Genomic DNA, 26,801 nt, shown 5'->3' with positions numbered 1-26,801 from the left:
CTATTATGCTAATTACCTGTGGTTTAACACTTCTAAGGAGACTTCAAAGCTCAAGGTACAGAAAGTTCTGACAAAAGAAAGTGGCAGGTTGCAATATTTTAATCCCTACTGGCCACTTTTAAAGAGTCCAAAAGGTTTATTTTTTGTACTTTTTTTTCCTGCAGAAGTCTATTCTTTCTATTTAATTGGAGGGATGTCAATGTGTGAAAACAAAGCATGATTGTAAGCGGTAGTGGCATCCTGGAATAAAAACTGAATACATGGTAAACAAATAAAAAAAGAAAAGTAATTGAATGTGAATTGTAGCTCTACTTGTAAATCTTGTAATAATGTGTATTTAATACAAACAGAAAATTGGTACAACGATGGCCAACACACAGTGTGTGTCTGTGTGGTTCAGGTACACCCGTTATGAGGACTAAATGTCCCCACAAAGATGTCAGTATTGTGGGGACATTTTTGGTCCCCATGATAAAATAAGCTTATAAATCAAATAGGATAATTATTATTTTTTAAATGTAAAAATGCAGAAATCTTTCTGTGATATAGGTTAAGGGTTAGGGGGATATAATATAGTTGTATAGAATAAAAATGTGTGTGTGTACACTTTACTTTATATATATTTACACCAAAAGCAAGTCTCAAAGTAGTAACTTGAAAATCCCTATAATTATCACATAAATCTTTGGTTATATATGTATAATATAACAATTATATAACAAATTTATGTGTTAAATTTATATGCAATAATGGTTTGATTCATAAAAATGTTTCACCTGTTTTGACATTTCTGTCAAATATACATAACCTGGATTTTAGTAAAAAATGTTCTTGAGAAAACTAATATAATTTGGCAAAGTCCTCTTGAACTGATGTGTTAGAAATAAAAAGTGTAGCCCTAAAACTGAACTTAGACAGAGTAAAAAAAAAGATTGTTAATTCAGAATTTAGAAACAGATAATGAGGATTTTGGGCATGTTTAAGAGCACAGAGCCCTCTTATTTTTTTTTTTATAGTATCCTGACATTGCCTCATACCTACAAACAAAATACCCAGCAAGCTCCTGAGCATGTCTCACAGAAACGGAGGAATGGGCACTTGGTGCTTTCTGCAGTGACAAAGTTTTAATAGGCTAATAAAAATGCTGACTTGAGCACACAAAGAAACTGCGGTGGTTTCGCAGTGCAAAGCTGACTGATGGAAACTGGTCTCGGCTACAGGTTTTATCATCTGATTTGTTTCTTCACCATATTTATACATTTCCAAGAGATAATGAGGAACAGACTGAACCTACGATGGCCTTATTCCCGCTTTCCTGACACTGATACAAATGTGGTTTTGTCATTGAAAGTTAAAGTAAACACTGGTTACTTTTACACTTTGCAGGTTGTAATTGTTTTTGTTTAGGCGCTATGTTTAGTGTTCTAATTGAAATTTTATATAAAGTGTCACTCATTTTCTCTCCTGACCATGATGCTTTGAAACCTGTGTTAGGAAATAAACACCAGAGAGCTTTCTTCTGTAACGATAAATGGATCTTGCTGCTAATTAAGATGTTTTCAAACTTGATATCCTCAGGAGAGACTGTCAGCTATACATATCACATTCAGTCATTTGCAATACCTCTAGGACTTCAACATAGTTGTCAGTTTACTTCCACTATAATAACTATAATCACACCATGTGATGCTATTGTTGAGATCCAGTCTTGCTTTCTGTCTCCTTCAACCATCTTCAGAAAGAATGATGACAACTTACCCTTTTACAAAAACTTCTTATGTTGGTGCCTTAAATCCCTTCTCTAGCAAAACGTGACTTTCTAGCAACACTATGGGCCCTGTTTTAATAAGTGCATGGTCTAAAGCGCACGGCGCAAGTGTACTTAGGGCGTGTCCGAATCCACTTTTGCTAGTTTAACGGCGGGGTTGGCACGCCAAGCGCATGGTCTAAAAGGTGTATCCCTATTCTCTTAATATTTAAAAATGTCCCATTCCTTTTAAAAGCCAGTTGCGCTCGCGCCATGGCGGATTCGCTATTTACACGGCGGAATTTGCAAGCGGAAAGACTGAACGCGTCTCCAGAGAGGAAACGGATCTGCTCGTGCGCGAGTTTAAAGCGCGCAAGCAGACCATCTATGAGACAAGCCAGATTTCACCATATCTTTATGTACACAATATTAATATTTTACATTGTAATCCTTAATATTTGGCATGTTTGTGTGCTCCTGTGCGTCCCTGTGTGTTTAATAAGCAAAGTGTACGCGCGTTGTAGACCCGCCTATAGCCGCACATTAATAGGCGAAAAAAATAAAAAAAATAAAAATAATTTCGCCATTGACTTTAGACCAGGTTTTTGTTGGTCAATGGCGCAGTCTATTTCAGTTATCTTAAAATAGCAACGCGCCATTTTGTGCCTGAACACACCCCATTTTCAGACCAGTACGCCCATGGGCGCACAAATGGGCGCAAATGCATTTGCTATTTAAACAACATGGCGCAGGACATGAAAATGATAACTGCATCGGGCTGAAACTAGCAGAAAACACTTGCGTCACGCCTGGCGCCGCATTGCGCCGGGTGTATGATAGGGCCCTATATCATATTTAACAATGTATAATTACCTATAAGTACCTAAGTTTTGATCAATTTAATGTTTTCTCGCGAAAAAAAGAAAGAAAAAAAAAAGTGACCCCAAAATTCTGAAGAAAAAAAAAACTTAAAAAAATGCATTTACATCAAGTATGCTTTTTACTGTAATGTTGCATTTTGTTATGTAAAAATGTCTATAATCATAAATTAATTCATTTCATTTTTTATATATATAAATTGTATGTAAATATTAAACATGCAACATTCTAGTAGTCTACTGATAAATGGTGTTACTGTCTTTAAGCATGTAAACAAACACTGGGTTAAAGTCACACGCCACTGTTATCTGTTCATCTAATTGATTATGATTTGTGACAGAAGGCAGTGCCCTTTTAGCAATGTGATTGTGAAGACTCTTGACACGTTCTGCCATTCGCTTTTAGAGCTTTAGTGCGTTGCTGCATTCCTCCAGCTTTCAGGCATCCGACAGGAGCCGCTCATTAGGGGGCTCGCCTGACTACTGTCAGCCTGGGAGTCTCTCCCGTGTAGTGTAGCAGCCATCACACCATCACACCCTCCCACCTCCATCCCCTCATTCCTATCTTTCCTATCTGCACCAGGCTTGTTAAACAGAGCCCCACATTAGTCCGGCTTCTCCCTCCGTAGAGGCTCGCAGGCCTGTCAGCCCCGAGGTTTAGTTAATCACTCAGTGAGATCAGCCCTGCGCTCGGGCCCCGGACGCTAATAGAGCGGCGAGTGAGACTCAAACACAACATGAGGGCCTCGTTAGCACAGCAGGTATTTAAGGAAACACTCCGTTTCAAATGAAAGGATAATTTGTCTTTGTGCAGAACCACAGGGCCCTTTTTGAGGGATGGCTGTGCGTCGTCAGCACCAGTGGCACTGGGAGGCTGTAGGCTGGCGACGTTGACACCATCAATTTGACTTTTAATAAATATTTCCGAAGAACAGCTGTATATTTTATCCCCAAATACACAAGTCATTTTGTTGTGTTGAGGGATTTTTGCTGACTCCTTTTTTTTTTCTTTTTTTTTTTTTTTTAAAGGTAGACTCAATAGTGATAAAATATTACTTCTCTCTGCAGTCCAGTGTTGGTCAAAATAATAGTGCTAGCCAACAATGGTCAATGCAATTCCAACGGATCCTCATACTAACCCAGTTTTTTATAGTAGTGTTGTTATTTGTATTTGTTGTTATACAGTTGATATTATGACATATCTTCAATTAAAATATGCACAATTAAAGTCATAAAATATTGTTTTTCCCCCTTTGTCAGTTTTTCAATTCTTCAACTAAACTGTCAAAACACAATTTTAAATAGAAGAGTTGATTTAGTATTTTACATTAATGACACTAAATAATATACAAATATTAAAAAGAATGATATCAAAAATCATTTATGCATTCTTTTAAACGTTTTTTTGCCCCAGGTTGGTGCCATCTTAGCTCTTTGAATCATTTACATTAACACTAAATTAGCACTCGATTCTCTTTATACTGTTTATTTTTTTATTTGCTGACTGCTTTTTCCCCTTTTCTTTCTTCCTCTTCTTTTTTTCTTCTTTTTTTTTAAGGTAGAGACTCAATAGTGATAAAATATAACTTTTCCCTGCAGTCCAATGCTGGTCCAAATTATAGTGCTAGCCGACAATGATCAATGCAGTTCAAATAGGTCCTCATAACTAACCCACGTGTTTGCATTGCAAAATCAATACTCTCGCATTCTAAGCTGAATAGCAAGAAATAAGTGAGGTATATTCCACCTAAAACCTTTTTTCAGCTCTGGAGCCAAAAATCTATTATTCTCCAGTAGAAGATGCAACAAACACACTTCTTTTTCTATTAATAAAGCACCAGAAGGCAAACACATATTTAAATGCACAATGTGGTCCCCACAGGCAGAACGGTCCCTCAGGTGGGGTCTCCGTGGTCCCGGGTGTTTGTTATCATGCCATATTATTAGAAAGAGCATCACAGAGTTAAAATCTGCCATAATGAACTATTCCCTGACTTCCCTTCGCCACTGCGCGGACATTAATCCACCAGCTCTGTCACGGCAGCACTGGTCCCTTCTCTCATTAGTGCTGGCAGGTATCAGAATGCAAATAATGAGGAACTGCCCGCCAGTCAAACTACATATATATGAGAGCGAAAGAAGGGGATTGGGAGTCCAGGAAGTGCCAAGAGCGAAAAGCAATCATAAATGAGAAAATGCCCATGAGAGCACTCCTACATGCACTAACTGCAGGGGAAGCACAGTGACAAGCCACGAGCCTTCATTTTCGCTGGCAAGGGCGCAGACTTTCCTTTCAGAACAATGTGCCAATCAGCATATAATGTCACTCTCGTCGATGATCGGAATTAGATGGGGACAAAAGACTGGAGAACGGTATTGTGTCAATAACGTTCGCCGTTCATCCTCAGAATTCCCTTTCATTTTGTTTACTGTATGGAGAAACGATGACATGCAATACAAACAATTATTTTTCCACCCTGTTGATTTCGTCTGACACATTCTCTAGGGAGGGAAAAAGGCAATTTTCTGTATTTTCAAGGATGTGTCTGTATAGCATCGGTGTGTCTCTGTGGGACGATTGTGCGTAAAATCACTGCAATTATCGCAGGCGGTACAGCTTAACCGACGCGCAACTATACTGTATATGCATTATGAATTTGAGGTTTTGGCAAACTTAGTGCAATGATGTGAAGCTTTAAAGCAAATGACAAAGTACCCACTCAAATTAAATGTTTATTGGCTCTGCAGGACATCCATAAAACTGGCATCTAAAAAAGACTGCAAAGTGCAGACTGTGGCCCTGAAATGAATTAGATACTAGTACATTTTCGAATTATTAAGAATGTGATACAGAATATATAAGCTTTATTATTGCAGTACACATAAACCTTAAAGCCACACTGTTAAATACGTCTCAGGGAAGCGACTGATTACAAATGAGGTATGTGCACAAATCCTTGTGCTCTTAAAAAGTTAATGGCGATCGTCCTGTTTAATTGCCTTCTGTGCACACCGGAGCACATTGTACAGAAAGCTGACAGGGAAGTGAAAGCTGCACTAATTACTTCTGTAGCACTTTTAGACCTATGGCCTTAAAAGATAATACACTTTTTCATTTAAAAAAAAAGACTCCACAGGGAGATTTCTTACATGAGCATCTGGAACATCAAAAACAGTAAAGACCAGATTTCTGTACAATTCAGTATGAACATTCAATTTACATTAGGACACATACAGTAAATGTGTCTCTGCAAAACATGAATCCAATCGAATATTCCTGTGCCATATTCAAATATGTGCTGACATGATGATGCTCTTTATGATATTTTTCTTGGAATATTTTTTCTGAGACATATATTCTGAGAGTTTTTGAGTCAGTTGCTCCATTCATGTGTGTCGTTATTGCTCATTCACATTTGTATTGTAGAGTTCCAAAACTTGGTCTTCTGACATTGGGAATGGTAAAGTCTATGTATAGCCAGTCACATATTGTTTGGTATTTCAAACCACCTCTTATTCTTCTCCAAAGTGCCTTGGAGGACATTTACTTTTTTTTATTTTTTTTTTATTAAAGGGGTCATAGACTGAGAATTCAAATGTTCCTTGATCCGTTGACAGTTAAGAGTTCGTTATACTATAAAAATACCCTGTAAGTTTCAAAACTCAAAACTTTCTTGTTATTCCAAAAAACTGCTTTTATTGAAACCAAGGCCACCAAACGACATGATCTAAAAAGTGGAGACTTGTGACGTCCCAGGGCAGCTTTGGCCCCGCCCACTGGAGCATTAGTGAACAGTGACATGAGAACGAGAAAAGATCGATGCAGGATCAATAATACCATTACCTTCCAAACGATCCTAATGCTAGGATAGTGGGTTTTTTTTCCCAACAATTTGAATGTCTCAGCAGTGCATTATTTGTTTCTATTCTGTGAATTTCGCTCTGGATTATTTGGTCAATTTTGGCGCAGGCTTTGCAAACAGACTTTTACGATATGGATCTGCCAGCAACACCACAAACATGTAAGTGCTAATTCTAATGCCTGATCTGTTATCAGTGATTTCTGATGAAAATTATTCAAGTTCAGACATATTATCTCTCAAATTATCGTTCAATACTGTTTATGCATCAGTAAATCAAGCCAGTGACTAAACAATCAACTTCACGTCGTTTCTCTTCAGAAAGATGAAAATCTTAAACTGTGATTAAATTATATAAAGAACGCGATCAAAGAACGCTCCCTTTCCAATTGTCCAAGCTGTCAATCAAACAGCGTGAGTTTATCTGGACACTTGCCAAAACTCATTGAAATCAATCATCACAAAATCATGACGCTGTTACAATGTACAGTACAACGAAGCTCTTATTGTATTTACATTGTGTTTGCATTGTTATTAGGTGAAAGCCAGATGTGTAAAGTCCAGGTTCAGAAAGTAAAAGTCGTTCTATTGTTCCAATCACCTGGATTTGCTAATTAGCACCGTTTTTCAGCCAGGAGATAGAACTAATTAGTGAAATTAGCTGGCTGAGTTTATGGGTGGAATAAATATATGGCAGGACCTTTACTTTCTGACCCCTAGAATTTACACCTCTGGTGAAAGCATTCGTTAGAGAGCCGAAATTGCGTTGCAATGATAAGATCTTTTGATACGCGATCAACAGACTGTCACACTGCTCAATGCTCATCACTGCAACCTTTCATGTGATGGGAATAGATCATTATTATCAATACTTTTCATGATTCCTTGATCTCGATAGCTGTAATAGTAAAAACGTAGTAAAAGTTTTAGAGAGAGTTCCACATGTAATACTAGCTATTTCATATGCAAACATGTCAGCCAATCACAGCAGTGGGCGTTTACACTGAAGTCTCACAGCAAACACACCCCCTCAAACAGAGCGTTCAAACCTCAAAAGATACACCTGTGTATCCTCACTCATAACTCCTCAGGAAGCCTCCTCACTCCTCGATCCTCGCGGTGCAATTAGAGAATTGAGATGTCCTTCAATATGGCTGAAATCGATCGGTTTCCGGGTCATAGGATGGAGGACGGAGGAGCCAGGAGACGAGGAGGGATATTGAGAAGCACCCATAGTTTCTTGTTTGCATGACGTGGACTCAATAAATCCTTATCTTGAGCCAAATAAGCAAGCATCTAGCATTAATTTGATCTTAAACAGATTCATTAAAAGAAGATACAGTATGACTCCAACACCTGCGTGACACCATTAACCAACATGGTGGAATGAGTTTGCGACAGTATGGTTTTGGGAAACAGTCTTGACTAGCTAGTTGATTTTTTCAACGATGCATTGCACTATGGTAGTTAAGCAGCGTGTGACGTCGTTATACGGGAAACGCACCCCAGTTCAGTAAAAATGCTGACCAAGTGTATATAAAATCCCCCCATGTAGTCCTGTTATTATGACTCTGTCAGAAAGATCAGCACTTATACAAGGCTCTGAGCTTATGCATGTTAAACAGAGTATACTTGGCAATCTTTTGTTTTAACTTATTTAGATTAATTAGATACAGTACACAACCTAATTGTCAGTATATATATATTAACCCTCCAATATGGGTTGCAGATCAATGTGGAAACTCTTGACTTTCAACATGCCTGAGCAATTTTCTCCAGAGCCTATATCGCCACCATTAGCCACATCTGAATGCCCTGCTTACAGTTCGTTAAATATGCTGAAACGGTTTCAACACTGGGCCAGATCCATGTCTTTCTTGATCCAAATAGAGCTGATGAGCTTTGATTGAAACTTGGATAATTCCAGCGAGACACGCATTTATTTTTGGCATGTAAAATCATTACTTTTTATGAGGCCCTTTCCACGATTACATACTCTCAGTGTTAATATAACTTTCAGGCAGAATTACTTCTTTATGTGCTCAGATGCTTGTAGTCCATTAATTTAGTTTTATTGCCACTAAATTAGTTTCACTTACCCCCTCAGGCAGCATAATGTAATGTGCATAAATATAATTTATGCCCCTAAACATTTGCACTACAAATATGCAGCTCACACAAATGTCAATTACCTGCCATGTGCAGCCAGCGCACTAGCTCATATAAAATAGATGCACTTTAGACCATTTTGAAGTTAAGGGGGGGTTTCTCACTAGAAACAGCCACATACTGCTAGGGCACCTTGTGCTAGATAAGATAAAGTTACAGAGGAAACGATTTTCTTGTAGATTAAATTTTTTTGTGTTAGTGTCACCTTCAACTAAAAAAAAAAACTTTCCTACGCTATTACACTTTCATATTATCGTTTAGAGCAACCATTACATTTATATGGAAGCACACATTCCTTTTGGATAGGCTGGGGTTCAGTAAGGCGATGGTGTCACTTTGGGAGTTTTTCTTGATTGTGCTTGTGTGATGAACTATGAAGAACACTGAATGAGGTTGCAAAAATGGCTCTTCTGGGGAACATTGAGTTTTCAATAGGAGTAAAAACAAACAGTATAGACAGTTCACGGACGGTAGATGTTTGTAGCCTGCGATAGGAATGACATAATGTAGAGTTGTTGTATTTGGGTTCTCTTTTAAAACAATTATGCTTCCAAAAAGGATTTTTTTGGGTATATAATATTGGTAAATAAATGCTATAATATTGAATGCATATAAATGGTATAAAACCTAAACGGACGAGACCATACATAAGTAAATTAAATCTTAATTCAGTAAGATAAAAGGTTTTATTTTTTATATGTTTATAGGCAGTGTGTGTAATAAATAATACTAACACTATATAACATATATATGTAATGTTAGTATTATTTATTACATATATATTTATTACACACACACACACACACACACACATATATATATATATATATATATATATAATAAAATCTATAACATATAAAACCTTTTATCAGACTGAATTTAGTGATCATTGTGCCATTGTGAAGACATTGTTTCTTTGCATTGTGAATTTTACACCAATTTGCTTTAGAAGTGATGTAGCAAGACTGACCTTTTGTTCTGACCCACTTTTAAATGTGCTCCTATATAAATATCTCCAATGAAAGTTGCAAATAATTGAAAATAACAATTACAGTTTGTTGTATAAAATGCAAGAATTTAAAGGGACAGTTCACTGCAAAATAAAAATTCATGTCATTCCAAACCAGGGCCGGGTTTCCCGATAACGATGTATCTTAGCTCTTAAGAGCGCTTTCTACGTGCAAGGTTACGAACGCTCGCAGCAATTCCACGAGCGTTTCCCAAAAGTGCACTTAACATGAACGCGCGAGAACGCGTTTTACGTGCTACTTAAGAGTCGCTGTCCATTCGCGAAGTGCTGAAATACAACCTTATATGGAATCGTATTCTGAACGTTTAGCCTTAATTATTAGGTTTAACCTAATAATCATCATCTGTGGATTAGCAATCAAGACAAGTCTAAAGTCTACATTCAGGCAGAGATAGCCTACTGACAAAATGTATGAACAAAAAGACAAACAAGAAAAGATACCTTTCAAAAAAGATTAAATTAATGTAGGCCTAATTTTAGAGGCGAAACAAAGATGTTATTTTTAACAGATTTAAAGGACACCATACAAATAAGGAAAAACAAAACATCTGGGTGGACATTGCAAACTAACTGCAACCCGGGGTGTTCAAAGATCAAGGAAGGAGGTCCGCAAGAAATGCCCAATACATGGCTGGTTTTCGTGCACGTCAGCAAGTCATTGACCGATTTTTTTATTTATTATTCATCCATATTTTGCCCAGTCTTTGAAGTATATTTCCCACATTGCTTCGTTCTTTTATGATTTTATTTTGTTCATTAATTTAATTTAGATGTGTATTTTTTCTTCCCTTTTTTATTATTTAATTTATACATTCATTAAAAAAAAAAGTACAATAAAGTGTACAATAAAAAAGTACAATCAAAACCTTATATTTGTACTCACTTTGCAGTGTAATCTGTTAAATCTAGATACAAGTGTAATCTGCCGGTTGTCCTGCAGGTGTCCTCATAAATCTGTCTTCTTACGATGCACTTGGGGATGTACGATTACTCCAGAGCACTCGTAGTTCTACGAAGATTTTCAAGTGCTACTTAAGCTACGATGCTTTTGGGAAACAGACCGTAATATTAAGATCAGTCGTACGATCGTTTTTACGATCAACTTAGGCTTACGATGCTTTTGGGAAACGCAGCCCTGTATGACTTTCCTTTGTGTAAAAAAGGTCTACAAAAGGTGAATTCAAAGAATGTCCTGGCTAGTCTTTGAAATTTAATGAAAGTGAATGAGAACTTGAGTTGTCAAGCTCCAAAATGACAAAAAAAAATAACCATATCATAAATCATAAAAGTGGCCCATATGAGTCTGATATACTGCTCCATTGGGCTGTGATTATGGGACGTGTTTCAACCGAACCAGGAAAGAAAATGCCTCTGCACTCAATTGGATAGACCTACAACCAATCAGAGCAATGGAGTAACCACAATGACCACAGGGTTTTCATTGCGCCCCATCTTCTTAGCGACCATCGGGGCCAGCTGATAAATTAAACTTTTGCCAAATCCCTTAGGAAGGACGGCAAAAACATCTTCCCGATCGACAAATGCCTTGATCGCGGTTCTCTGTTCCTCTTTTAAAATGAATGCGCTGTCGATATCTTCTATAACAGACGCAATGGCGGCATCTTTGTTGTAAACAAATTCAACCCAAGCGCTCTTTGGTAACGTGATGACGTGGATGATTAAGTTACTGTTGATCATCTTACCATCATCGTATAAAGCCCGCCCTGACAATTTGATTGGTCCGAACAGCTCTTGTTCGAGCATAGTTACTCCACAACAGATCAAGTCCAGACCGAACTTCCCTACCTCAAATGTTGTGGGCCGGGCTAAGTTCGGCTGGCATCCAGGCTAGGATAATCTTCCACCCCGGTGGGCTGTTAACCGTTGTGATCGGATCATTGAGCTTTAGTTCCCATTCATTGTAATTGCACCAGAACATTATTCAAACTTTTTTCTTTTGTGGTACATGGATGAAAGAAAGCAATAAAGGTTTGCAAAGACGTGAGGGTTATTAAATTGGTGACAGAATTGTCATCTGTGGGTGAACTAATCCTTTAAGAACCAATTAAATTACAGATTGGGAGTCATTGCTTTTTATGAACGTCATACTGAGCAATCAAGAATGCCATTGATTGGATTCCCATTGAAATGAATTAAAGAAAGCCATAGAAACCTGATGATGCCAGCCTTGGGTAGTAAATCATCAGTATGGATGCTGGAAGTAGCATTTATGAAAAATCCATTCATTTCCACAAAGTCAGACAATGTATACAGTACATAAGAATCTAACATAATGCAGAGTTTCAAATGGCAAGATAAATATCTCAGATAATGGGCTTTGATCTCTCAGCTGACATGCATTTGTTAAGTGTAAATGTTTCAGACAATTTCAGTATTAGGCTGGGCGGAAGTCATTCTCTTTAATAACTGTCTACGCAGAAAACAAAGTCTCCCCAGATGTGTCTGATGAGCAACACTTTATGTCCCAGTTGTTTATCACCAATTTTTAGTCATAATATCTCAGAACTGTCCCCCATAATTACATCCTATAATGGTCATTAGCCTGGCTCCTTCTGTTGCCCCTTTAAATTTATATTTTTGCTGGGTCGTTTCTTCAGATATATCACGGCTAATCAATAACTCATTTAACTTTTGGTTTATCTATTAGAGTGAAAAAGTTGTCTAACTTTTCTCTTTTGTGGCAGTTTCATTATTTGTTCCCTAATGATGTGGCTTACTTCGTCTCAAGGTGATTCTATGAAAAAAACTTGAGGAATAAGTCATCAGTGGCCTCAGATTTGATCTTAGAGTGTGTATACGCTAAAATCAATATACATATATTCACTATAACTTAAGACAGCAAAAGTCTCCAAATAAAATTACACAAATTATGTGCAATTCAAGCAATTGGAGATATTTACAGACGGCACATAAAAATGACTTTTATTTAGAGTATTAACAAATTCATGTTCTATACATTTTATGGACATTACCTTTGTAACTTGTCACAAATAATTAATTTTATAAAAATAAATGTACATGAAACAGCATATATAAGTACCTTGCTTATGTGTAATTTTTATTTTTTTCAGATTTCCTCCTACATTCATATTCAAACAAATACCATAAAAAAAGTTTGAAGCATCAACAATACCACCTATTGTTGATTAGGATACTGATATTTTTGAGAGTTACAGTGTTGACAGACAGCATAAAAAAGGGGAAAAAAATTGAAAGTAAGTCAGAATTCTGCCCAGACACAGCGGGAACACCTGATTACACTAACAAGGTTCGGCTCACCATGTATTTATGGCCTCTGTTTTGCTGAAAGACAATAAAAGTCACTTAAAAAAAAAAAAAGTCCTACTGCTCCTTCATTGTTTATTAGGACTGGAGCTGATGCTAAATTCTGCAGTGTACCATGAAACTGAAATGAGGTCATCACGCTTTGAGTTATTGTAAATCATCAATGCAGTTAAGAAAAGAAAAGGCAAAAGTTTGGCCATTCTTCTGAAGTGCCCATTACATCAGTGGTTCAAACAAACACCAGAACTGTGGCATCACCATCAACACTGTATCCCAGCAGCTGTCCAAAGTTTTCTTTTTCCCCCCGAAAGTATACCAGGCCATTTACCTACAGTTACAGAAATAGCTACAAATATACTGCTAACTTGCAGTGCCTTATTAGCTACATAGTTTGGTAGTTTCATACTCCATTGAGTTGGGCTGCTTGGCGCTGAAGGCCTGAAGAGCAGTCTGTATTCGGACCACATCAGTGGTAGAAAGTTTGAGACGGTGGCGTAATAAGCAGGCGAACAGGTCCAGAGGTTGCTGGCCCGGTGGAGAGAGTCGGTTGACCCGGTCTCGGATCTCCAGCAGCTGGAGCAAGGCCGAGTCCTGCGAGCCCTGCGTGTACGGGTAGTCCAGCTGCAGGATCAAGTCCTGAATGGCATCTGGATCAAAGTGCATACTGTATCCGAACACCTGCATACTGTTGATTTTCATGTAGCCCAGGTTACGGGACGAATCCATGTATTCCAATGGTTCGAAATGAGCGCTGCTGTTACCCTGAGCTGACGCTGCTTTGACACGGCTCCTCAGGTAAATGTGTACTGTCTCAAAAAAGGTCTTCCACTTGTTACCTAGAGTCAGGGTCCAGTTATAACAGTCAAGTGGGATGTCTAACTTGGTCCTTTCCCAGTCAGGGTAACTGTTCTGGTCAATGGGCATGATCCAGCTCTCAGAATGACTCCCTCCAAATGGGTTGATGTAGACGGACAGCACGGGTTCCAGGGTGCTGTTTTTAGTAAGGCATATCTGCAGGGAGATCCCTAGGAGCATGTGAACGTGGCTAGACTTGAACTTGTTGCTCTTCAGCGTCAACAACATCCTCTTCCTCCAGCTAGGATCAAACCAGTTGTTGAGTCTGACGTCATTGCTTATGAACATGGCGTGAATACTGATCCGCCCGTCCTTCTTTTGCAGCAGGTAGCGCAGCTCCAGGTCCTGGAGGTCGGTCTCAAAACCGATGTAGTTGTCGGTAGAATCCGGTATGGTATTCCTACAGGTCCCTTGGCTTAGCATGTATCCGGGATTGCAGCTGGCACAGCGAGAGCGGTTCTCATAGGAGCAGGAGGCGCAGTGAGGACCGTCGCCCACGGAGCACGGGATAACACCCTGGCAGGACGGGTGCTCATAATGACAGGAGCAGGTTCGAGTTTCCTCCATGTAGGAGCCTATCTGATTGTTCTCACTGCAGTACATGATGGAGAGGATATACCTCAGCCAATAGCTGAGAGGCCTATGGTGAAGGAAGGAAGGATGGAAGGAAGGAAGGAAGGAAGGAAAGAAGAAAGGAAGGAAGGAAGGAAGGAAGGAATGAATGTGATAAGTCAGATTGTCTTGAAAGTCGTAAATGATATTGTATTTCATCTTAGATAGAGTCGGAAGATAAAGTAAGTGGCAATATTAAAGATGTCACAAGAATTAATCAAGGCACTTGAAGCTCATGGGAATTCTCCAATAGCTTGCAGTGTAACAGCACATACGCACTGTATGCTTTATATTGAACAAAATAAAACATATAATGTACGTATATATGTGTTGTAGTTTCTCACACTATCCAAAAAAGAATTGAGCAAAACATCCAATATAATTTAACGAAATAGTTGCGATTTAAATGCAGCTAGCAAAAAATTGTACTCAAAGTAATTATTTCATTATAATAATTTATATTACTAAACATTTTTTAATTGGGCAACAATGAAGAAAGACTAAAACTAAGATTCCTTTATTCCTAGAAATGTACAGACTCATAATAGATTTTTTTTTCTCATAATAGATTACTTAACCCAAGTAGAAACATTGGAAAAATAAATACTTTAAAAAAACAACACCAGTCACTAAATTATTTCCAAATAATTTCATCCATTTTATGAGCATGAAAAAATGCCATCCGGCAAAAATTACCATAACATGCATATTCAGACACTGTAATGATTCTCTCTGCAGCCACTGGCAAATGAACTCAGTGGAGTGGATCAGCACGATCTGTCACATCAGTCAAATTGTAAACATCAGCTAAAATGTACTTGTTTCCCATTTTTCCATTTCACTTTGTTTTTCCAAAAACAATAATAGAGTAAAAAATTATCTCAAAGAGCATTTATAAAGCCTAATTTAAAAATAGTAAATGATGTATTTATCCATGTACCATGTAGTCTATGAAATATTTAAGCCATATTGAATGTAATTTTTTATGCATTTTAATGTCATGTCAATCCTCACTAAAAAACACAAATCATAACATATCATAAGTTTAAATAAGGTTAAATTCTTATTTTTGCTCAGAAATGGCTTATAACTCATTATTTCCGAGGCTTGTGTTATGTATGGTAACTTATTTTCATAGTGCAAAAATCTATTTCAGAAATTGCCCCCTTGTTATGCTCTTCTGAGAGATAGCCTGAGATTTTCATTGCCATGGAATTTCCACTTGCGCAGAGAAAAACAGTTTACCCTGGATTAAAACATAAGTGATGGCAACAGAATGTATAAATATTCATGGCACCAGGCTGCCTGAGAGACAGTCAGTATGCAGGTGGTTGGCAATGGAAGAAATCTCAGCAGCCTGTCAGCATATTTTACTGACAGCGAAACGGAAATTCACACCAGAGACAAAACATGCTCATGCACATTTATTCCACGAGAAAACAATTTCATGACAATTTCCATATTTTAAAGAGTAAAAAGCATCTGATGGAAGAACAACAATAGCTTAAATAAGTGTTTTTGCTCTTAAGGAAAATTACACCCATTAAGAAACATGTATTTGTCAGGTAGTATAATCTCTCAAAATCAGATTCAGAAAGTTAATGTATTTGACTATTATTTTAAAGCACCGATTCTATTTAAAGCTATAGCGAAAGACTAAGTGATATGAAAACAAACATAAAGCAAATATATGGGAAGGCATTTTATGAAAAAAATAGATCAAGCTGTTGATAAATTCTGCCTGACAAAAGGAATGAAAAAAAAAAGTACTTTCAAGGAAGTATGAACATCAAATAAATCAAGTGTGAATGATGAAGTGACAAAGAAAACAAAACAGTAAATCAGGAACTCAAAAGCAGTCTAATAAAATGTCTTTTCTATTTGTCTGCTTTATTTTTCTAGCTGCAGCTCGAATCATATGTTATCAAAGAGAAAGGATGCTCTTGAAGATAGATCAAGGCAGATTGCAGAAACATTTCAAACACATGAAGTTATTGTTCTCATGCCCTAGACTCCTTATTCCCAAGATAGGAAACTTTGGAAAGTATTAGTATACTGTATATTTGGACTTGAGATCTGATGTTATGCTCATATATGGAAATGTTTGTTTTCAACAGTGCTCCAAGATAAAGGCGAGTACAGCACTTTTTGTGTTTACTTCACATTTTTTGACTAACAGCTTTATAAATTAGAATCATATTAAAATAATAATTAATTATGCATGCTTAAAAATACCCTAATTAATCATGTAATTATTTACATAATTAATAAGGGCATGTAGCCGGGAAGCAACTCACACGTTGTTGTTGTTGTTGTTGTTGTAGCTATATTACTTACAAATTGTTGTCTGATTACAAATTATATGACAAAAAATGTAGTTAGTAACATAATCTAGTAGATTACACATTTAAGGTAATGTATTCTGACCACTGTTAGATTACTTTTGACCTAACTCATTTGTTACATATTTGAATACGATTATTTTGTACCATATTGACAGGAAAATACAAATAGAAATACACTATTTTGCATTCTTTGTTATAAACAACATGATTTGCATTAAATATGACATTATGTCAGGGTTTTCCAAACTGGGGTTCCCACAATATGGGATGGGAGGAACAAATATTTTTCAAAGTTCTCTAGCGGAACTTTTTATTTCAGGTAAAATATGTGCTCATAAAATAAAAAAAATTAACTTTTGGTTCTCATATGCTGCCTTTTTTCATTTCAATTCTATTATTTTATTTTTATACTGACCAAAAAAAAAAAAAAAAAAAATCAATATGATCTATAAATTGTATAACTGTTGCCATATGCTAATAAAATATAATGCTAATTTTCCAGTATACTAGATATTTGGAAGGAAGAAGTGCAAAATTGGAAATCTGAAAATCTCATTGCCCCTTCCAGGGAATAAGTGATGTAGTAGAAGATTTTCAGAGGCATCTACAAATGTACTGCATGTCATCCCAATGCACCCTTTTAGTTTAAGTGATAATATGGGGATATCTGAATAGTATGTCTTTGAGAAGTCAATATGAATATTAATGAACCAAGAATTTCAACTGTGAAGCTGATCATCGCTTTAGGCTTCGCTTTCACCTCATCTGACTCAAGTAGTTTCCACTTGAATTGGCTGGCTGCGTGGTTTGCATAATTCTCATTTCTGCACAGCCCTGACCCTCTACCATCTTTGAACACTCAGTTTCAGACCTCAGTCATGAACTTTCTCCTTCCACAGCCCTTACCAAAGGCACTGCACTATCATGCCAGTGCAGAGCCCATAAATTACCTGTTTCTCGTGTCTTCCATTAAAACACATCCTGCACTTTAGCCTATAGATGGGAAGATAAAACCTATTCATCCACTAACTCTTGAAATGATTAGATGGAACAGTCTCTATCATTTCAGAAAGGCTGGGACTTCAGCCAAGACACTAGACTTAACACAATTATGCTTGCCACAATTGCCCTCAGATATGGACTGAGTAGTGTGTTAAAGGCATTTCTTAATTAATTAGTTTGGAGGGCATAGATTTTAAATCTCCTATTAGTACATCCATTTGGAATCAGTTCCCAAAAAAAAAAAAAAAAAAAAAAAAAAAAAAAAATGCAACATTACAACATGTATGTGACATCGTGACTAATACAGACATTATAGGAGAATTCAGGGTTTGACATTTATATGAACATGCATTTTGATCTTTTGTGGCAAGAATCAACATTCTGTGAAAGAAAGAAAAAAATACAACAAGGTCTGTTAACATCAGTTATTGGCAACATCAGGTACTGAGAACAAACAATAAACAATACTTTTACATCATTTTAATAATAACAATTAATCATGGTTAAAGGGACAGTCCACCCAAAAATGAAATATATAATGATCTTTTTTTTTAGTATTTCAAGTTGTTTAAACAAACATTGGTTATATGAACAAACATGAATTAACTACTAAATTTTTGTTATAATTATATATATATATATATATATATATATATATATATATATATATAAAAAACTATTCATGTTTTTATTTATGTATTATTATTTTTGCTTGTTTGTTTTTTAATGTCATGCCAGCTTCTTTGGCTATTTTCATGACGAAAACCAAACTTGAGTTAATAAAAAAAAAAAAAAAAAAAAACATTTTTAAGACCTATTTTTCCTAAAAATTCTAAAACTAAATTTGGATTCATATGATTTTCAATAGTATCACCAGAATAAAACATTTGGTAACACTTTCTATGAAGACCTTATAATGAATTATAGCCCCATGTATACTTATTTACAAGAATTACTATTCTATAAATATATTTATAAAGACTCATTAAGACCTATACTGCATTATAAGAACAATTATAATTAGTTACATTTGTTATTTTTTATAATTACTCATAAGTCATGCATTTGCTTTTTCAATGTGCATGCTCATAATCCCATTTCAACTGTTTGTATTAATGATCTCTGTGTTTTGTTTAATTTTTTCCATTATTTTATTACAGGAATTATTGTTCATTCGTTACATTTACAAGGAAACTTCTTAAAATAAATAATGAGCACATCTTCATGATTTCTTAACATTTGCTTTAGGAAAATTGCATCCTATGTTTTCACTTTACTTAAAGCCATCAATTATGCATGTATAGAGGTTAGTAACTGTATTATCACTCACAATAAGTATTTTTAAGAACACAACACAGCTATTAATAACAATATATTCACTTATTTGACAAATAAATCTGAATTACTAAAATGTCATTGTAACTATAATATAATAACATAGCAATGCAGGTTGCATCTTTATAAATACCTTCAGGGAACCATACGACCGACTAATTAATACTTGTAAATCAGTGTATAATGGATTACGAGCATGCGCATTGAAAAAGCAAATGCATGACTAAAATAATATAAATATAACTATAACTGTTCTTATAATTCAGTATACTGTAGGTCTAAATTAGTCTTATACATATATTTATAAAATAGTAATACTTACTTAATGAGCTATACTTCATTATAAACATGGTCTTCACACAAAGTGTTGTAAAAAGATTGTTGCTAATTGTTTGTTCATGATACCTAATTAACTGATGTTAACAAAAGGAACCTTACTGTAAAAGCCTGTTAAACCCTGAATCCTTTAAGAAGTAATGACAAACTATTTTTAGCTCTCATCACATTACAATCAATTATAAATACGGACATTTCCATTTATAACCCATTAGGAACATGGCACATATCTTACCTCTCCCTGGGCACAGATATTTTGGGTTGAGTCCGACACCTTTTGCTGAGTTTGAAGAGTTTGCCGACAATCCGCTGTGCTTTGCTGAGCAGCTGTTGAGTGCTAGTCTCCAACAGTTGAAAGCGTTGCTGAACGCCAGGGTCCATCTTCCAAAAGTACTGCACAGCAGATGTGTTCAGAGCATAGAACGTTGGTAATCTCCTCACAAAATTTTGGAAGTCCTCTAGAAAGGCAGACAAGTGTTGAGAATAAATTACTGGAATTACTTTGCCTCATGTCGGGGGAAAAGAAATCAGTCATGTTCGATAAAATGAGTCAACAGTGAAACTGGGGGTGGAAGGTGAGCAGGTGGAACGTTATTTTCATTCCTTTGATGAAAATTGAAAATTGTCCTGTGTGATTGAACACTGATAGGCGAGGACAGCAAGGTATTTTCAATGAATTGCTAAGAAACGCTAAGCCATTTCTAAGAAGGACAGGCTGATTTTGAAGGAGCGCATGTGGTTCAAATTCAACAACAACACCAAAAAATAAACATTAAGTTCTGACAGGATGGCAAGTCGTTAAAGCAAAGCAGAATCACCTCGGCCACACAAATGTCTTCAAGCAGAGGGAAGTTCATTTTCGTTTGTGGCAAGAAAAATCGATAGCCGTGTTACGGTGCTCAACGCCCAAATCAATGCTCTACCTAACATCTAACAAGAAATGATCTCAGTGGCCATAATTAACAACACAGATCCTCATCATAACCCGACAATTCCAGTCTGTGCAGAATTGGATTTTTCATGCAATCAAACATTAGGTAATTGAAAATATTACAAGTTCCATTTTTAGATATCCATTGATCAGTCCAAGTTTTGTTTTTGATTTTGAATTTCATTACAAAACAAAAACTGTGTGGAGTCCCGACCGAATAGAGAAGCGAACTAGTAGATGATCTCGCTCCAGCAGATGATTGTTGTTTATTTATTTGGTTTACAGTCATTAGGCAGTGGTTTTTCACTCCCTGCTGTTGCTGCAGGAGGTAGAGCTCCAACATGGCTGTGATGCACACAAAAACCTGCTCCGTGCTGGCACAGTGCCCAGCTTAGGGACAAGTAAGCCTGCCAAGTCCAAAACGCTGCTTTACCACAATGACAATGACACTAGATCCCAGGAAGCACTTCCCACTATTTCCTTGTCAGCCATCAAATATAACAAGGTGACAACAATCACTGTATGTGTCAGGGATATTCACAGATCTAAGTGGCATAACATAAATAATATGGTGCTGGCATGCCACAGGCCTCTCTGAATTGACTAATTAAAAACAATCATAACTATGAAACTTCTTGCGAGACAAAACCATTGCTTGCTTTTGAAACATTTAATGAAATAATTCACCTCAAAGTGATTCTGATTTAATCACCCCCATATGACTGTAAGGATAATTATTTAAGAATTGTGCTGTTGGTTCTTTTCCATGAAATTACTCCTCATTTGGACTAATGGTTTCAATTCAAAAAGGAATAAAAGAATCTTAAAAGTAGTCCATTTGACTCTATATGTTATTAAGTTATACAAAAGCATACAAAAGACTGAAATTTAAATGATTATTCACTGATAAAAGACTGTTCAGACTGTTTTAAACTGGATAAGCCGATTCAAAAAAGAGATTTGTTCACAAACTGATAATTCTTTCATGAACTTGACAATGTAACGATTTATTTTAAGTGAATATCCATTTAAGCCAATTAGAAACGCTATTGTATAGCTTCAAAACACTTTTATGATACATTTAAGGTATGTTTGTGTCATTTTAGAAGCTTCAGTCCAAAGCTTCAGCTTCAGAAGTTTCAATCTCCCCGCTTGCATGGAAAAGAGAAATCAGTACAAGTCTCTTTTGTGTTTTACAGTAGAAATGATGACGGAATTAAAAATGTAGGTGAACAATTTATTTTAACTATTCATAATGTTTCTTTAAAAGCAACTAGTAAACTTGAAATTTGCAGAATCTTACCAGACTCTTTAAACTCTTGGTTGGCTTGCATCCATGATTCTCTGATGAGTTTCAGACTGTCCTGCATAGCCTTCAGGTCTTCACTGGGACAGTTGCACTGGGGATAATCGACACTGCATTTGCACCAGCAGTCGTTATCCCGGCACACAAACTCACCCTCGGAGTGACAGCCAATATAACTGAGAGCTGCCTCCACAAATCGGCTCCTTAGGTATTCTGGCAGAATGGCCTGAAGCCCTAAAAGAATGCAAATTTGTTTATATATAAATACATAATATGCATACAAAAATAAGGGTCAGTAAGATTTTTTTTATTTTTTTTATTAATAGCAAGGGCATATTAACTTAATCAAAAGTGACAGTAAAGGCATGCATTATGTTCTAAAAAAAATTATGTTTCTATTAATCAAATGATCCTGATTTTTTTTTTTAATGCATGTACAGTATGTCAACATTGATTATAATAAGAAATATTACTTGAGCACCAAATAAGCTTATTAGAATGATTTCTGAAGGATCATGTGACACTAAAGACTGGAGTAATGATGCTGAAAATTCAGCTTTGCCATCACAGGAATAAATTACATCATAAAATATGATAAAATAGAAAACAGTTATTTAAATTTTAAATTATAAACATTTAAAAAAATCATACTGACCTCAAACATTTGAATGGTAGTGTATAGTAAAAGGATAAGTAAATCTTTTAAAATAAACTACATTTCCATCCTTTTCAAGCTAATATCTTGGAAAATTAAGTGGAACATATTTTGTGCTTTCACAACAAAAGATGGTTGTGGAATATTTCTATGAACAAGCTGCTGCTTCTTCCAATAAAATAATAAAATTCAAAGAATGATAATATCATTGGAAAATCTGGGGTAAAGTTAAATAATGAATGCGCTACCTTGTAGATGAATCTTATTCTCAGGACTCTGAACCAAAACGGAACTGACAGAATCGAGGTTGTCATAGTTACTGCATCCAAGAGGGCCTGTCCTTGTTTCGGTCACCTTAAGGGAAGACAAGAGAAAACACATGACAATACTCTGAGCAAAACAGAGGCAGAAATGACACTGAGGCCATTAAATATGCAGAGCAGGCAGATGACTGTCCAGTGAAATCAGAGTAACATAGTTTTATCCAGTGCTTCTTTTAAATGCATGTCAAACAATATGCCTTTTTGAGCTTGTAGAAGTCTACACAGGTTTGCTGTTGAATATAAGAACTATACAATATTGCATAACTATGCTGTAAAAGTGTCTGTCCAAAATACCATAACGATTCTACCGTTACGCCAAGGACATGACTGTTATTGAAAAAGCTATCATTTGGACCAAATTCAGTAATGTAGTGAAGGGCAATATTTCACGGTGAACGTAATGTACTTTCACTGTACGTAAATAGTGAAGGTTAATGGACCTGTTGTGGAAGTAAATGGCCGAATGCGACTTGAATTTTACTATCAATTTGGTACATATCAACACAGATATTTCAAATCCAACATGGCTGCAGTTGTGGTAAAAGCACTATGTATTTTATTGTAAGGTACAGTACTGAAAAGAAATGCAAAGAAGTGTTAGAAGAAACTATGTACACTGTTGTGAGGCAAATGGATCAATATTCCAGAGCAGACAAATACGTAGATATAAGAGTTGAACATCACCCACCATATCACTGACATCTCACTGACAAAACTATCAACATGGTATCTTTGTTCCCATCCAAGATTTGTGTTAAAATGGTGCGCAATTGCAGCTCAATCATTCCTGACAAAAGCTTCACTTTTTTCCCTGACAAAAGTCATTGTATATCAAGGCTCGTCTGACACATAGGAAGAAAACCAACCGCCTGTGGGCAAATATATCTCCCTACCTGTCACTTACAAATTGTTCTCTGTTCTACATTGTCTTCTTTAATATTTCCCCCGGTGAGTGAATAAAAGTCTTCATGTCTTGTTTGTAGATTAATGGTGACCTGAGATTTCTGTCAGGCGAAACTAACTTTTCTTCTTCTTTGTTGGAAGAAAAGTTGCCTTTGTTCGACATCTACTCGAGGGTCACCGGATAAACGGTGAAGCGGATAAAGCTAGACAAAGTAAACACTATAGTGAACCCTTCATGCAGAACGCAGTTGTTGTCATGCAAGTGAACCGCTGAAAATGACTGAGGACCTGGAAAAGCCAAGGAAGCATTTCTAATGTGTTACACAAGCAGCAAATCCCCATTATCGAGAGCTGCTTTATTTAATTTCCATTCAGAGTGTTGAAATAACTTTCAAGCCAGTGAGAGTAGCGAAAGTGGAATCAGGAGGAAAAGTACAAGTTCAGCAAGCCTACCGCTGGCATTTCCATTCCTCTTATTGACGCGTCCACGCAATTAATTAAAGTCCAAAGAGCCTCTACAGGGATCAGCAGATTAATTTCTAACAAAGACAGATGTCCGACTTAAAGGGAAAATTGACCAATTGCAAGTATAAAGATGGGTTTTTCTATGCATAGCAATGAGCCGGTCCGCAACAAGGGCTTGACGGAGCGGAGCATGTGCAGAACTTGGGCTTTCTATAATGAAACAGACAAAAATAGAGAACTGTTGCTGCAGCTAGTGCATCTGAATTGGAAATTTGGAATTTACCTGAGTGAGCACTATGTGCCATCCATTAAAGATGCTGAGTACAAACCACGTGGACTGAAAACTGTGGTTTTTCAAATTATCTGCAGTGTTTTATTTGTGCTGACTACATCAGAACTTCCAGCATCAGGCTTTAAAAAGATCAGTGACTGGTGTAAGGTTTGTTTTCCGTGTGGCTCAGTATAAGGGTTGTATTAAAGGAAATGGGTCAGTTGTGACTTGTAACAGTCCCTCTCAATCACTCTGAAGTTCATAAGACTGTCCCCTCTATCTTTATTAAAGAAGACCTGGCACCCATGATCCTTTATGTACCATTCTATAAATAGTTATTGTGGCATTATTTTGACTCTTACTGTCATGCTAAGAGACTAAAACACTGCCTAGTTTAGAATAGGTAATAACAATTATAGAACATAAGCCTCACTTTAAAGAAAGAGCTCACTTAAAAAATTTTTTTTTTATTAAAACTCTCATTTACACATCCTCATTTGTGTTCCACAGAAGAAAAGTACAGAACAACATGACAGTAAGACTGTAAAAATCCAAAGTGACTAAAATGATTTGCTAAATAAATATTAGCAATCCATTGCATTTCTCCCACAGTAAATGAGTAAAAAGAGACAGTAATTCCCACCTGTGATTAATCCAACAAAGACTCCGGAAAATATCAGGATGAGTGGGCCTGCGTAGCCACATATTTGAATAATAATGGATTTTAAGATGCCGATCCCAGCTTTTTTGATATGCTAGAAATGTCATTAATGTTTCATGAGCATTGGCTCTTATTATAATATTGCTTTACACAAAGTTCCGGATAGAATGGGCCTGTATTTAATCAGTGAGCATTAGTCAAAAGGCATTTTCCTATTTGCATCAGGCATGTTTTCAGACTGCATTGAAACAATCTTTGAGATTTTCAAGCAGCTGTTTTCATAAAAAGTCCCTTTCCGGTGGGTTAGTGTACCCCTCGCTTCAATGTGTGCTATGTGGGAAGCTTATCATTGGAGGAAAGTATGCATTAGAATGGAATTATACCCTTCTCTACAGAAAATGGGACTTTATTGAAAGCAGCAGGGAATCCTCAGCGAGGCTAGTAGCGGTTAATGCTCTCAGCTTCAGCTAGTGAAATCTTAGAACGAAACACAAAGGCATGCTCTCTACAAGAGAGCTTCATCTGCGTGCATTAGCTGGAAATTCTTTTAGATTTTTCAAGCGTTTTTCTCCTCGCAGTAGGATTCGGAAGTTCTCGTTCTGGTTTATGACAGTTAAGAGGGGGAGACTGGGGGAGGTGTGGAGGTGCTGGCAGAGTTTTCATGCCTCCCAGCTTGTGCTCGGGATGCTTGACTGATGACCCAGGCAAACGTCAAAGCACTACCAGTGGGAAAATGCCCAACTCTTTCTCTGAATCATAATTTTTCATAACGTTTTCCACAGTTCATATACTCTACCACAGAGTTAGTGAGAGTATTCATAGCATGCAAAAGGTTTTCCCTTGCTTAACAGAGAAGAACGTGACTGAGTATACAGGAGAAAGGGAATATAAATGTAAAAAAAAAAATTATACATTTTGTATTATTGAGTATTATTAAAAATTATGTGTATTATTTTTTAACACATTAGTCCACCCCAAAATGAAAATTCTGTCATCATTTACTCACCCTCATGTTGTTCCAAACCTGTATTACTTATTTTCTTCTGTGGTACATAAAATTAAATATTTTGAGAAATGTTGGTAACTAGTCAAGTCAAAGCACCTTTATTTATATAGCGCTTTTTACAATACAGATTGTTTCAAAGCAGCTTTATAGTGATAAACTGGAAAATAATGATTCAGTGACGCAAACAGAATTCAATTTTGCTGTAAAGCTGCTCTAAAAAGACAATAGTAAACAGTCATTATTCAGTTGAAATCAGTTGTTGATTCAGTTTGGTTCAATAACTGTGTAAAGTTCATCAATTATGGAATGAGTTCAACTCAGCTATAAAGCAGATCTGGAGAAAACAGTGATGTCATCATTCAGCTCAGTTCAGTTCTCATCTAATAGTGTCAGTACAGTCAAGTCAATAATATTGCTGAATATTATGTGTCCCCAACTAGGCAAGCCAAAGGTGACAGTAAAAAGGAACCCAAACTCCATCGGTGACAGAAATAGAGAAAACAGTTTTGGTTACCATTGACTTCCATTAAGTGGACAAAAATATAAAGAAAGTCAAAAGGAACCAAAACTATTTGGTTACCAACTTTCTTCAAAATATATTTTGTGTTCCGCAGAATAAATTAAGTTGTACAGGTTTGGAATGACGTGTGGGTGAGTAAGTAATGACAGAATATTTATTTCTGGGTGGACTATCCCTTTAACACATTAGGGTATTATAAATAATAATAATAACCATTATTTATATCATTATTATTAGACAAAATAAACACTTATCATATCACTAAATACTTACCATTCATCAAAT

General features: G+C 36.4%; 1 protein-coding gene across 1 annotated transcript in view; it reads right to left on the bottom strand.

Moving 5' to 3' along the window:
• Positions 1-12,734: 12,734 nt before the first annotated feature.
• brinp3a.1 (bone morphogenetic protein/retinoic acid inducible neural-specific 3a, tandem duplicate 1) overlaps positions 12,735-26,801 on the bottom strand; it is a 33,208-nt gene continuing 19,141 nt past the window's right edge. The window contains exons 5-8 of the mRNA XM_082137392.1: positions 22,616-22,721; positions 21,710-21,946; positions 19,711-19,933; positions 12,735-14,485 (exon numbers count right to left, since the gene is read on the bottom strand). Of these exons, the coding sequence (XP_081993518.1) occupies positions 13,369-14,485; positions 19,711-19,933; positions 21,710-21,946; positions 22,616-22,721 (1,683 nt within the window). The 3' untranslated portion in view covers positions 12,735-13,368. The remainder of the gene's footprint in view (positions 14,486-19,710; positions 19,934-21,709; positions 21,947-22,615; positions 22,722-26,801) is intronic.

The sequence above is a fragment of the Leuciscus leuciscus genome (assembly GCF_965113295.1).
Source record: "Leuciscus leuciscus genome assembly, chromosome: 14".
NCBI lineage: Eukaryota > Metazoa > Chordata > Actinopteri > Cypriniformes > Leuciscidae > Leuciscus > Leuciscus leuciscus.
This window is presented reverse-complemented; position numbering and strand designations above follow the sequence as displayed.